The sequence below is a fragment of the Tamandua tetradactyla genome, chromosome 17 (assembly GCF_023851605.1).
Source record: "Tamandua tetradactyla isolate mTamTet1 chromosome 17, mTamTet1.pri, whole genome shotgun sequence".
Classification (NCBI taxonomy): domain Eukaryota; kingdom Metazoa; phylum Chordata; class Mammalia; order Pilosa; family Myrmecophagidae; genus Tamandua; species Tamandua tetradactyla.
The window spans coordinates 33,541,287-33,554,377 of NC_135343.1; the positions used below are offsets into that span (position 1 = coordinate 33,541,287).

Here is a 13,091-nt window from a genome sequence, read left to right on the forward strand (position 1 = left end):
ATCCCTGGGTTTCTTGGTCTGCTGTGGAACATGCCATCCACATATATGTTGGTGGGAATTTAATGGAGTGTGGTTTGACCAAGACCCAAAGCAAGAAATGCATTTTATACTGTGAGCTGGTACACATATGAAACGGTATTGTCATGGAGGAGTACTTAGCCTTAATGTGCTTAATGCACTCTTGATATTTTATAATCTATTTTATTCTATTTCTTTTGTAAAAATTGTTAATCTGGATCCTCTAAACTGGTTTCATGACCTACTGATGGGTTAATGGAAAGCACTGTTCTAGAGCAATCTGTCTCTGAATGCATGAGCATGACGTGTTACTGCAGTATGTTTTGTGCATATTCACTGTCATGGAAGACAAAGCTCTCATTATTTTAATAAGGGGAATCTGGTGTCTCAAATCAGATTCTGTTCAGTTTGCTTTCCATAGAAGTTTAGAATTTGGTCTTATTCCTCGTGAAAACTCAGTTAATCTTAGAATAAAAGTCAGTTTTTAAACTAAATTATTAGAATTGTTAATATATAACATGGGCAGACTATAGGTAAATATGGTTAATAATGACATTTTCATTTGTCTCTGAAAGCATAAACATATTAAGCCTTTGGATTAAAGATAATAAAAAAAATTCTACCACATATTTTTAAAAACAAAATCAATGGCTTCATTTTGAAATATGTGCTAATTTATTAAATGTTTCCCAGATTAATGTTCATTTAAAAAATTATTTAAAAATATCTTCAAATAGATGGCAAGAAAATATCTTCTAATTTATTTTTTAAAAAGCCCACCAAACTTCCATATCTTTCATTTTATATCACAATAGTGTGCAAAAAGGTTTGAAGAACTGAAGAGCTGTGGAACCTCACCTGTTGACAACAAGTATAATCCCTTAATGGCTGCTGGAGAGAGTCCTGTTGAAACTTTAGCCAATTATATCAAATCCTCACTTCTTGATACTCAGGGAGAATTTCTGGAAGCTCCTGTTGGGCAGGATGCAGTTTCCAAAGCAGGTAAGACTTTAAACAAAATGAAGTACTTGTCTTTACAATAACTCAGTAAAATAATATACAACTTTTCTTACTTTATGCAAAGACTAATATAAGCAGTAATAGTAAAATCTGTTAATATTTTTATCTTCTTGAGATTTAAAAATGATAATGTCTTTGCTTTATTTTTTTTTTAATTTTTAAGTGTTAATATATAGGTCAAATACTATTACCAAAAAAAAAAAAAAAAAAACTGTTATAACAAAATTTCCCATTCTAGTCTCTTGACCTAGTTATTTTGGATATTATTTGTTATTTACTGTGAATGTTCTTTTACTTTATTTTAAAGGGATTTGCCTTATACCTCTTGCTTCTTTTTTTAGTGAGAGTATTATCTCTTTTCTCCCCTATAATCTTATTTTATAGCTGTCAACAATAGCTTCAAATGACACAGTGGCAAAGTAGAAGAGATGTCTTCTGCAATTACACTGGAAATAATAACTGGTTTTAGAAATCCTTAAAGGGTAGTGAGTAATTTTAATCTCAGCTGCAGCATATTGATCGAAGATTTGTATCTAGAAGAGAGAACTATGTTGCTGGCTTTTGAACATTTGAACGTTAACTGTTAAATATCATAACAGTATTTTTTAAAAATCTTCGGTTTGTAACATTGGCAGTTTTTAATCCTTTTTTTTTTTTGTAGTGTTTCTTCCATATGCCTTTAGAAATATTAAAGGAAAATGCGACCAGACAAGTACTTTCTTTAATCTCGGAAACCATGAATTTGCAGTGTTACCAAACAAGAAATGAAAATCCACTCTTAGCTAGAAATGCTAACTCCCCTTCTTCTTCTTGTTCTTCTTCTTCTTTTTTTTTTTTTTGTATGTGTTTGTTTCTCATTTAAGGAAGACATAGTATAGCTTCCACAAGGAATTGTTCTTCAGAAAGTGAAAATTGCACTACTCGTAATGGTGGAGAAAAGACTGAAGAATCTGAAGGGTAGGAGGCTGGTTGTTTGCTAGATAAGATTCAATATTAATATTAACTTTAAATTATGAAATATATGACTGGTGGTTATATACATCATTTACCTTAATTTAGGGATTTTACATTACGCAATTGCCAAAACGTTGAAATCTATTTAGTTCACGTGTTGAACTGCAAACAGTTGCTTGATACCTAAATATATGGCTTATTCTCATTGCTATAAATTTGACTTTGGTTTTCCATTAAAAAGTTCATTGTTATATTTGTAAATATTAGAAATAATTTCTATTAATTTAAAACTTTCAAGACTAAGTTAAAAACCCAAAGAAAAATCTATGCCATTGGCTCTCTGACTTTATTCAAGAAACTGGATGTTTATTTTAGAACTATTTGACAAACATAATACACTATGTAACTATCACCCAATCAAGATATAAGACATTTTCATCATCATCTCTAAAAGTTCCTTTGTGCATTTTTAGTTTTGATGGTTTTTTTAAATAACTTTGTTAAGATTAATTCACATACCGCACTATTCATCTCTTAAAGACTACAGTTCAGCTGTTTTTAGTTTATTCACTAAAAACTGATTTTTAACTGATAGGTTTGTTTGTGTCACTCAAAAATTTGTCAGATAATTTTTTACTGGACTAATCTAATACGTCATACTGTAGTCCAAACAGTCAGAGAAATTTTATGCTCTGTTACGTTCACCTTTTAGCTATTCATATTTGGCCACAATTTTTTTGGTAGAAAAATTTGTGAACAGTTTTTTAATTCTTTTGAGTTGGACAGGGCATTGATAATAATCCTTTTTCTGGTAGTCCAGTTTTATTTCAAACATAAATTTTTTGTATTAGTGATTTATGAATTTGGTTAAACACAGTACATATTGTAAGACAGATCTCTTCCTATTTATTCTTTTCCTTTAGAATGACGTGAAGGCAGATGTAGATCTTACTGATGTATCTTTTTGAAATTATGTAATTTCAAAAGATAATAAATTCAAGGAATATATAAATTTGAAGTAATCTTTCTGATGTATTACTAAATGTGTTCTTATTATTTTTGAAGTTTTGAAAAATGTTTATTTTGAAATACTTTCAAACATATAGGACACATAAAAATAATGCAAACTCCATACAGAGAACTCCAGCATACCCCTGACCCTAGTATGACCATAGCCAGATCCACCAATTTTTAAAAAATATTTTTATTGTCAAACCTTAGCAAACAAACATACAACATTCTTGACATACAAATACTATATATAGTATACAGTCAGTGAATCACAATATCATCAGATCCACCAGTTTTAACATTTTGCCACATTTGCCATATCATTCTATCAGTCCATTTTCTGAGCACTTGAGTATAGTTTGTATACATCATGCTCATTGGACAATTAACACTGTTGTATATATTTCCTAAGAACAAGGATATTTACTTATGTAACCACGTTAAGTACAGTTATCAAGTTCAAGAAAATTAACATTGACAAACTGATATAAAACTCAGTCTGTATTCCAGTTTTTCATATGTCTAACAATGTCCTTTTGAGCCTTTTCTCCTCCCTTGCTAAATCCCATCCAGGATCATATATTGCATATAATTGTCATTGTCTCATTAGTCTCTTTTTTCTTTCTTTAATTGTGGAAACATATATACAATATAAACTTTCCCATCTCAACTATTCCCAAGCACACCATTCATTGGGATTAATCATGTTCACAATATTGTGGTACCTTCACCACCTTCCATTACTAAATTTTACCCTCTCCCAAATACACACCCATTACGCATTAACTCCCCATTCCCTCTGCCCTGAGCCCCTAGTAACCTATATCTTGATTTCCATCTCTGTGATCTTGCATCTGCTCCTGTATTTTCTTTGTACTTATCATGGGCGTAAATTTAACATGCTAAATCTATAGCAGTCTTGGTTGATTTGATACCAACTTAGCAATAATTACACAAGTTATGTTTCTATACCCTTCTGTCCCACTGTCTTTATGTAGTTCTTGTCACATATCACATGCTTATACATTATGAGCCCCAAACCACTGATATCATTACACTTTATGCATTTGCCGTTTAAATCATGTAGAAAGTAAAAAGTAGAGTTAAGAAACTAAAAATAGATTGTATTGGCATTTATATTTATCCCATGTTATTACTCTCACTGGAGATCTTTATTTCTTCATGAGGCTTCAACCTATTGTCTATTGTCCTTTCCTTTCAATCTTCAGAACTTTCTTTTAGTATCTCTTGTAGGGCTGGCCTAGTGGTAATGAACTCCCTCAGCTTTTATCTGAGAATGTTTTAATCTCTTTCTCATTTTTGAAAGACTGTTTTGTCAGGTTTACAACTCTGGTTGACTTTTTTTTTTCTTTCAGCATAAGCCTTTTTGCCTCCATGGTTTCCTCTGAGAAATTGGCACTCACTTCTTATTGAAGCTCCCTTGTATGTGACATATTGTTTCTCGCTTGTGGTTTTCAGAATTCTCTCTCATTGGCATATGAGAGTTTGATTAGCATATGTCTCGATTTGGGTGTATCCTATTTGGAGTTTGTTGAGTATCTTGTATGTTTTTCATTAAATTGGGGGAATTTCTTTGAGTATTTTCTCTGCCTCTTTCTCTCTTTTCTCTTTCTGGAACTTCCACAGTATGCATATTGGTGTGCTTGACGGTGTCCCACATGTTTCTCAGATTCTGTTCACTTTTCTTCATTCTTTCCTCTTTCTGCTCCTACTCTGCTCCTAGTTCAATTGTCTTATCTTCACATTCTGTGATTCTTCTGCCAGGTCCAAACTGCTGTTGAACTCACCTAAGGAATTTTTAATTTGTTATTGTGGTCTTCAGCTCTGTTTGGTTCCTTTTCGTGATTTCCATCTCTCTCTTGTTATTCTTTTCATGTTCATGTGTTATTTTCTTGTTTTCCTTTAGCTCTTTAAACATATTTAAAACCATTTTTTTAAAGCCTTTCTGTGGTGTGTCCCAGGTCTGATCCTGCTCATTGATGGTTTCTAATGCTTTAATCTTCTTTGCCTGGGCCAAGGCTTCCTGTTTCTTTGTATATTTTGTAACCTTTTTTTGAAACCTGGACATTTTAATATTTTTAATATGTTATCACTGGAATTTAGACTCTGAAATGTTTGCTCCTTAAGTTTGTATCCAGCTATTGTCAGAACTTTCTTTGAGTGCCAGGAGCTAACAAAAAAAAAAAAAAAAAAAAAAAAAAAAAAAAAGGAAGGTAGGGAGGAGAGGAGTGAGGAAGGGAACTACCCCATTCCCAGTCTTTGCAGATTGACCTATGCCAGCACTCTTCCTCAGAGCTTATCTATACAGTGAGTTTAGATAATAACTCCAGGCCAAAGTGTAGTGGTTTCCCTGAACCTTTCTATAAATACATCTTAGCTTGGGCATGCTCATCTGGCCCTAGGCATTCTCCTCTTAACAGTTTTGAATGTCCTCTCTTCCCTAGGAAACAGTTTCCTCAGGTCCCAGGTACTGCATTGTATGTCCTACAGCCAGCAATTCCTTGCCCCAGGTTGCACAACTTGACTCCTCACTCACAACGTTCTGTAGGAAAGTTCTGTGAACTGCCTTCTAGTCACAGGGCAAGTTCCAGGATAGGGAGTTCCTCAGACCACCACCAGACAAATTGAGCCAGACATACATACTCTCAGTATGTGCACAAGGATTACAATGCACCCACTAGAACTGGGTACCAGGGATTGACACTGGGAGCATAGGCTGGTTCCAGGACAAGCTGGGAAGGAATGACGGAGGGGCCAGCCCAGGTATCAGGAGAACCTACTGCTTTTTAGAGCCTTTTCCGTGATTTGGTACTCTCCCTGTTAACTGTAGTCCTTTAACTGTTTTTTTGAACTTTGAGAAAGATGTATCTGCCAGTTCTTGCTAGTTCAAAGCTTTTGTGGGAAATGGAGCATCTCATGCTGCCATCTTGATTGGAGTGGAGTCCACTGAACTTAAATATATTACAGTCTTAGTAATGCATTTAACTACATTTGCTGATTTATAGTTAATGATTGCCTAGCAGCAACCTTATTTGTTAAAGATTGCTAAGTAACACATGCTAATTTTATTTTGACTCTTTAATGAATAAGTTTAGCTGTTTTCCCATTTTTTATAAGAAAAATTAATATTTAATCTTTCTCTCCTTCCAACACACATAACCATGTAAGAATGCTGTTTTAATGTTTCTCACAAGAATTAGGATGTACTACTTAATTTTTTTTGAATTGGTATTATTTTTCTAAACCTTATAATTAATTTATAACTTGAAAAATTAAATTTTAATCCATGTAAATATTAGTCCTTTATAAAAATATATTTTATGGTTTTATTCAGTCAATACATTAAAATTAGTCACAATCTAAAATACCATTAGGTTAGCAAGGCATTTGAAAAATTCACAATGTTAAAATCATATAAATTGATATATGGTCAAAGCCTCCAAAAACTTCTTTTTTTCCTGCTTCCGGTGAATGTCAGTATTCTTGGCTCCTCTCCTAAAACTCTAATAATTTAATTTCTGTGTAACATTTTCTATGAAGGCCAAATATGGTGATCCATGTATGTGATGAAGCAAAAAACTTGAAAGAAGATTTTATTTGCCCTCGAGATCTTTTGATATCAGAAATGAAGTACTTTGCTGAATATTTATCTATGGATGCCCAGCGCTGGGAAGAGGTGGACATTTCAGTTCATTGTGACGTTCACATCTTCAACTGGTTGATAAAATATGTTAAAAGGAACACTAAGGAAAATAAAGATTGTGAGATCCCCACTTTAGGTAAAAGACATTCTATTGCTTATTTTGTTAGTGGAATTTGTATGTCACCTGAAAGTTTCCTAAGGCCAAAAATGAAATGTGAAAAATTAGTCAGACATTAGTTATATATGCTCAGATTTAAGAATTAGAGTCTCATCCTTTTATGGTTAATTATAATGAATTTATGGATAGGTCTCTGGGTCAGGTGTTCTCATGTGTGGTATGTGGACCTCTAGGGTCCTGGAAATGCTGTTTATAGAGTCCACGAAGTGAAAACAATTTGCATTAAAATACTAAGATGGTATTTGTCTTTTTCACTTGTTGACATTTACTCAGGTGGTACAAAAGCATTGGAGGATAAAATAGTTGGAAACTTCGCATGAATTAAGGCAGGACAAAGTACTAAAAGTCATTGTGCTTCAACACCATGCACTTAGTTAAAAAGGAAAAAGGGAAAAAAAGCCAATTTCATTTAAGAATGTCCTTGATGAAATAGTAAAAATTACTAATTTTCTTAAATCATGGCCTTTGAGTGTACACCTTTTCTAATAGTCCATGTGAAAAAATGGAAAGTATGCTTCTGCTGCACACCGAAGCATGATGATTGTCCTGAGGAGGAACATTTGTTCAGTTATTTGAGTTCTGAGCTAAAATAGCTGCTTTTTTTTTTTTTCCTCATGGGTGGCTCCAGGAATCAAAGCCAGGTCTCTGGCATGGCAGGTGAGAACTCTGCCACTGAACTACTGTCGGACTGGCCAATAGCTGCTTTTTTAAAAACAGAAAATCTTTATTTGAAAGAACAGTTTACAAACTATGTTTATTGGGTGGACATTTTCTTGAAAATAAACAAAGTGAGCTGGAAAACTACTGATGATGCTTGTTGCCAATGCTAAAATCCAAGATTTCAATAGATAATTGGAAAACTTGTAACTGCTTCCAGAAGAATGGTCAAAGACCCATTCAAACTGCCAGATAAACCAGTGAATTTTGATGTAATAGAGTAGGAAAAGTTCATTGATAATGGTGTCAGATTTTATGTGGCTACTAACTTTTAAGAAACTACCATTTGTCATGTTTTAGTGTATTATAAAAGAAGGCTACCCACAAATTGAATATTGAAGCAAATATGAGAATCCACCTGCCTTCTTATTAAGCCAGGCATTGAAGAGATTTGCAGAAAATGTAAGATGGTGCTTATGCCTCTCACTAATTTTTTTTTTTTGCTTTTGAAATTATAGTTTTTTTTTTATAAGAATGTGTTATTTATCTTAGCATGTAATGGGTTTACTATTATTTTTAAATGAATAAGCATTTTTTAATTTCTGATGTAGGATATGCAGTTAGATATAAGCCAGGTAAGCAAAAGCTTTTTTAGGGTTCTCTACTTTTCAAATTTTAAAGGGGGCTTGAGACCAAAAGTTTGAGAACCAATGTTTCAGATGGTAAGAAGAATAATTACTAAGTAATCTTTCAATGAACATATACTTGTATAGGAGATCACAACTGTGGTTTAATAAAAATCTTTTCTTGTACTAGAATTGCTAATTATAGCAGTATCAACATATTTCTAAACTCTTATTAGTATATAAATCTGTATTGACAATGTAAAATTTTGTGAGAAAGTTTATAATTTATTATATTCTAGTGATCAAATTCATGGGAAAGGCTTCCAGGGGTCCCTAAATAAAAATGATAGGATTCCTGAATGAAAATTTTCAACCAGTCAGAGTCCAGAGATTCCTGACCACTCAGATATGATATGTATGTGTGAAATAAAAATCAAAATATGTGAAGAGAAAAAAATTATTTTTGTTTGATCCAACATATTTGTATGTGTAGTAAAGGTAAGAGAAATAGAGCAAAACTTTCCACTTTGTTACCTTGGACTTTAAATCAGGAACTACAAATGTAAACTGTTACAAAAGTAATCTTTTTCTAACCAGGAAAACTATGAGATTGAATTTGTAATAATCCTGGACACTGGTTCTTAACTTAAACAGGGTATATTACAATTAACCGAGGAGGGTTTTTTTTGTTTTTTGTTTTTTAACCAATTCCTTCCTCCCTTCACCTGTAATCTAGAATTTAAAGGTTGAAAAATCTAGAAACAGTATTTAGAGAAATATTGGGGTTGCTTATTTTGATAATTGTCAGTTTGGTCTTTTATTTAGAAGGCTTGTCTTAGTACTATAATGGTGAGAAATCACAGATTTTTCCTTTTTTTTAAAAAAATGCCTCATGGGAGATGATTTAGGTTTACTAAAGTGATAGTACCAGCTGGCATCCCCTTGTCCCCTCATACACGTCATTAGGCTCATGTAATTAATTAATTGAACCCTTCAGGAAGTAACCACAGCACTGCTGCAATATAAATTTATTACCTTTCAGTATCTTTTATAATTAAATATTTGTTCATAATAAGCATGAACTCCTTTTGAAGTGATATCTTTAATAACAAATGCTCTCATTTTAAAATTTTTTCTCATTTTTTTTATATACAATGAATTATAGTCTCAATTTTAATTTTCTTTTTTCCCTAAGTTAGCTAAGAAGATGTTTGTATTTGCCTTATGTTTAGCTGGAGGCTCTTTCCCCTATTTGCTGGGCAAATTAACTTCATATTTCCTCTATACCCTCAGTTATAACATTGAGTTTTCTTTCCTTCATGTACTAAGACATTTGATATAGTAAGATTATATTAAATTGTTCTAATTAAAGTATCATTTTCTTTTAAGGTGAGAAGGAGCCTGTTTTGAGGTGATTATGTTACAAATCATTTTTAAAAATTAATCTTTTCTTCCTTTTTAGAGCCAGGAAATGTCATTTCGATTCTTATTTCTTCAGAGTTTTTGAAAATGGACTCGTTGGTAAGTCTTAATAAAAGATCCCAGCTGTTTTATTCACCTATGCTTATTTAACAGGTATGCTTTGATTTTTCCTTCAAGTACCTATAACATTATAAGACCTCTTACTAAAATGTTGATTCAAGCATATGATTCCATTAGAATAAACTGCTCATGTTTGGAGGGAGAGGTTCTGTTGGAGAGGCATTAAGGCCACCATATATCATTTCTGTGTTATGCCTGTAAAGCAAGCAAATTATCCCCAAGGAATAACCCCTGCTGTATTAGATGAAATTGACAGAATTAACTTTATCCCAGTGGGATTTTACTCTAAAAGCAAATAGATGAAAATTAATTGGAATATATTTGTTTCACTATTTAAGTAATTTCTGTAAGCATGTTTTTCTTATTTATATCTTTCATTTTTAGTTTAGGGGATGAAGAATAAATACTCAACTAATAAAAATTCATTTGTGTATCACATATGCTTACATCTATTGCTTAAGAGTAGGTGACAAGACAAGAGCACAATGCATACATGTACATTTCAAGTTCTAACCTTAAATGTATTTCTTTTTTTTTCTTTTCTTTTTATTTAACAGATTTCTTTATCACTCAAATTGTCAACAATATTCTTGGGGGTATTACTTTAAATAAATGTTTGCTTTTAGTCCCCGATGAAACTACATAGGAGAGGATGTGCCTTTGTTACATTAAGAGATGTGAAGTTTGTTTATTTGATTGTTTGGGGTTTTATTAATGCCCTGGATTTTTCCTAATCATTAGCCCTTCTTCTTTCAGTCAGCTGGTATTAATTGTCTCAGGGAAAGAGTATAGGAAAAAGCAAAGACTAAAAGAGTCCTTCACTTTTGAGTTTTGAAATCTAAACCCAAAAGATACTCTTTATTCCGTAAATAAAACATTTGGAAGAATGCACAATTAGAAAGAGTTAACATTGTGCTAGACCCACAGCCACCTCAAAAAGTAAGCCTCAGGTTGGAAAGAGAAGAAATTCGCAGCAAACCCAACACAAGTGAGGCAACCGTGAATTGACTGAACTTTTGTCTCTGCCACCTAGAGAAAGGAAGGCTTAAAATTATAACTAAGTTTAGTTATAGGAAGCCACATATTTTGTACACTTGAGTTTGTGCACTAAAATTAATACCTGCCATATCCATGAAGGGTTCACAGTACATTGATGTTTGAAATGTTCTAAAAGGTTGCAAATGATTTTTCTAGGTATGTTTATATATTTTTATAAATTTTACCTGTGGAGGCTACTTTGGAGCTGTGTAGATAAGCAAAATCAAATTTGTGCCTAGCAATGCATGTATTAGGTTTTTAGTGAAATTTTTTCTTTGAAAACTATTGATATGACATCATCCCTCATACTACTGTTTTCAACATTTGTTTTCTATTCTGTATTCTTTTTAGGTTGAACAGTGTATTCAGTATTGCCACAAAAATATGAATGCCATAGTAGCCACCCCATGCAACATGAACTGCATCAATGCAAATCTTCTTACACGTATAGCTGATCTGTTTACACACAGTGAGGTTGATGACTTAAAGGACAAAAAAGATAAGTTTAGGAGGTAATTTTACAATTTTACTTTTAAATCTAATGTTTCTGTTGGAAGAAACTATTTCTGCTGCATTTGAATGTGTTTTAAGTGAAGTGAAATTTATCCAGAGCTGGTGGCTCAAGGATAAAAATCAGGAATTAAATTAATTATTACATATCAGTATATTCTGGTAGTAAATTATGTTAAATTATTAAGACAGGCCTTAAAGGAAAAAGATGGTTTGAAAGAAGGTAGGCAGTGGCCATTTCACGTAGGGGCTGTTTACACCATGGCAAGGATGATATACTTCACTCACAGTGTGACTGGAGGCAGAGGAGTGGCATAATCTGATTTTTTGTCCCCCCATATTGTGTGTGAGGGGACCACTTGTGGCTTTTGCCTTTCCCCACGTGGCAGAGCCGTGAGGTGTTGCATTAGTAGCTCCTCCTCAGCTGTTCTGTGGGATTGGTTAGTGTCGAAGATGGGCCTCCTGCGGTCCACATTTTGGGACCCCTGCCTTGAAGAATGAAGGTTCTTATTACTTTCAATAATTTCACAGGGCTTTCTCTTTTCTCTCTGATTTGTACTTTAAAACTTTCAATTTCTTTTTTTTTTCTATACCCCTTTCATTGTTCACTAGTATTTCAGTCTACTCGATTTATTTTAACATTTGTTCCCCCTGTTATTTATTTTTATTCCATATGTTCTACTCATCTGTTGACAAGGTAGATAAAAGGAGCATCAGACACCAGGTTTTCACAATCACACAGTCACATTGTGAAAGCTATATCATTATTCAGTCATCCTCAAGAAACATGGCTACTGGAGCACAGCTCTACAGTTTCAGGCACTACCCTCTAGCCTCTCTAATATACCTTAAATTAAAAAGGGGATATCTATATAATGTGTAGGAATAGCCTCCAGGATAACCTCTCGACTCTGAAATCTTTCAGCCACTGACACTTTATTTTGTCTCATTTCTCTCTTCCCCCTTTTTGTTGAGAAGGTTTTCTCAGTCTCTTGATGCTGAGTCCCAGCTCATTCTAGGATTTCTGTCCCACATTGCCAGGGAGGTTTACACTCCTGGGAGTCATGTCCCACATGGGGAGGGATAGGGCAGTGAGTTTGCTTGCCATATTGGCTGAGAGGGAGATAGGCAACATCTGAGCAACAAAAGAGGTTCTTTGGGGATGACTCTTAGGCCTTATTTTAAGTAGGTTTAGTCTATCCTTTGCGGGGATAAGTTTCCTATGAGCTCGGCCTATTGATTTGGTTGTCCCCACTGCTTACAAGAATATCAGGAATTCTCGAAATGGGGAAGTTGAATTTTCCACCTTTCTCACCATTCCCCCAAGGGAACTTTGCGAATACTTTTTTATTCAGTGTTCAAATCAATCGTCTATCTTTCCTTCTGGTTTCATTTGTGCCCCAGCCCTCCTCCCTCTATCATTCTCACATTCAGTTTCATTGAGTCTACTAACATTATTGTGCCACAATTAGGAAGTATTGTGCTATCCATTTCTGAATTTTTGCAGTCAGTCCAGTTGTACAATCTATATCCTTTCAGCTCCAGTTACCCCAAATCTACCCTATTTCTATCCTGATGGCCTCTGTTCTTAACTGAAATTCTCCAAATTCATATCAGTGAGACCCTACCGTATTTGTCCTTTTGTTTCTGGTTAATCTCACTCAGCATAATATCCTCATGTCCATGATTGTTACATTCTTCCTGACTTTATTCTGTCTTAAACAGCTGCATAACATTCCATCATATGTGTACACCACAGCTTGTTTAGCCACTCGTCTGTTGATGGACATTTGGGTTGTTTCCACCTCTTGGCAATTGTAAATAATGCTGCTAAAAACATTGGTGCGCAAATGTCTATTTGTGTCCTTGCCCT

The 13,091-nt window shown here is 33.7% G+C and overlaps 1 protein-coding gene across 5 annotated transcripts in view; it reads left to right on the forward strand.

Annotated features, from left to right (window-relative positions):
• Positions 1-13,091, forward strand: part of SANBR (SANT and BTB domain regulator of CSR) — a 90,643-nt gene that overhangs the window by 25,077 nt on the left and 52,475 nt on the right. For 3 of the 5 annotated variants that reach the window (XM_077134312.1, XM_077134313.1, XM_077134314.1), the window contains 5 exons: positions 834-1,020; positions 1,902-1,995; positions 6,565-6,803; positions 9,591-9,649; positions 11,060-11,220. In XM_077134312.1, coding sequence (XP_076990427.1) covers positions 834-1,020; positions 1,902-1,995; positions 6,565-6,803; positions 9,591-9,649; positions 11,060-11,220 — 740 coding nt within the window. Of the gene's footprint in view, positions 1-833; positions 1,021-1,901; positions 1,996-6,564; positions 6,804-9,590; positions 9,650-11,059; positions 11,221-13,091 lie in introns of those variants that run through there. The other 2 variants (XM_077134316.1, XM_077134315.1) reach the window with 2 other exon arrangements.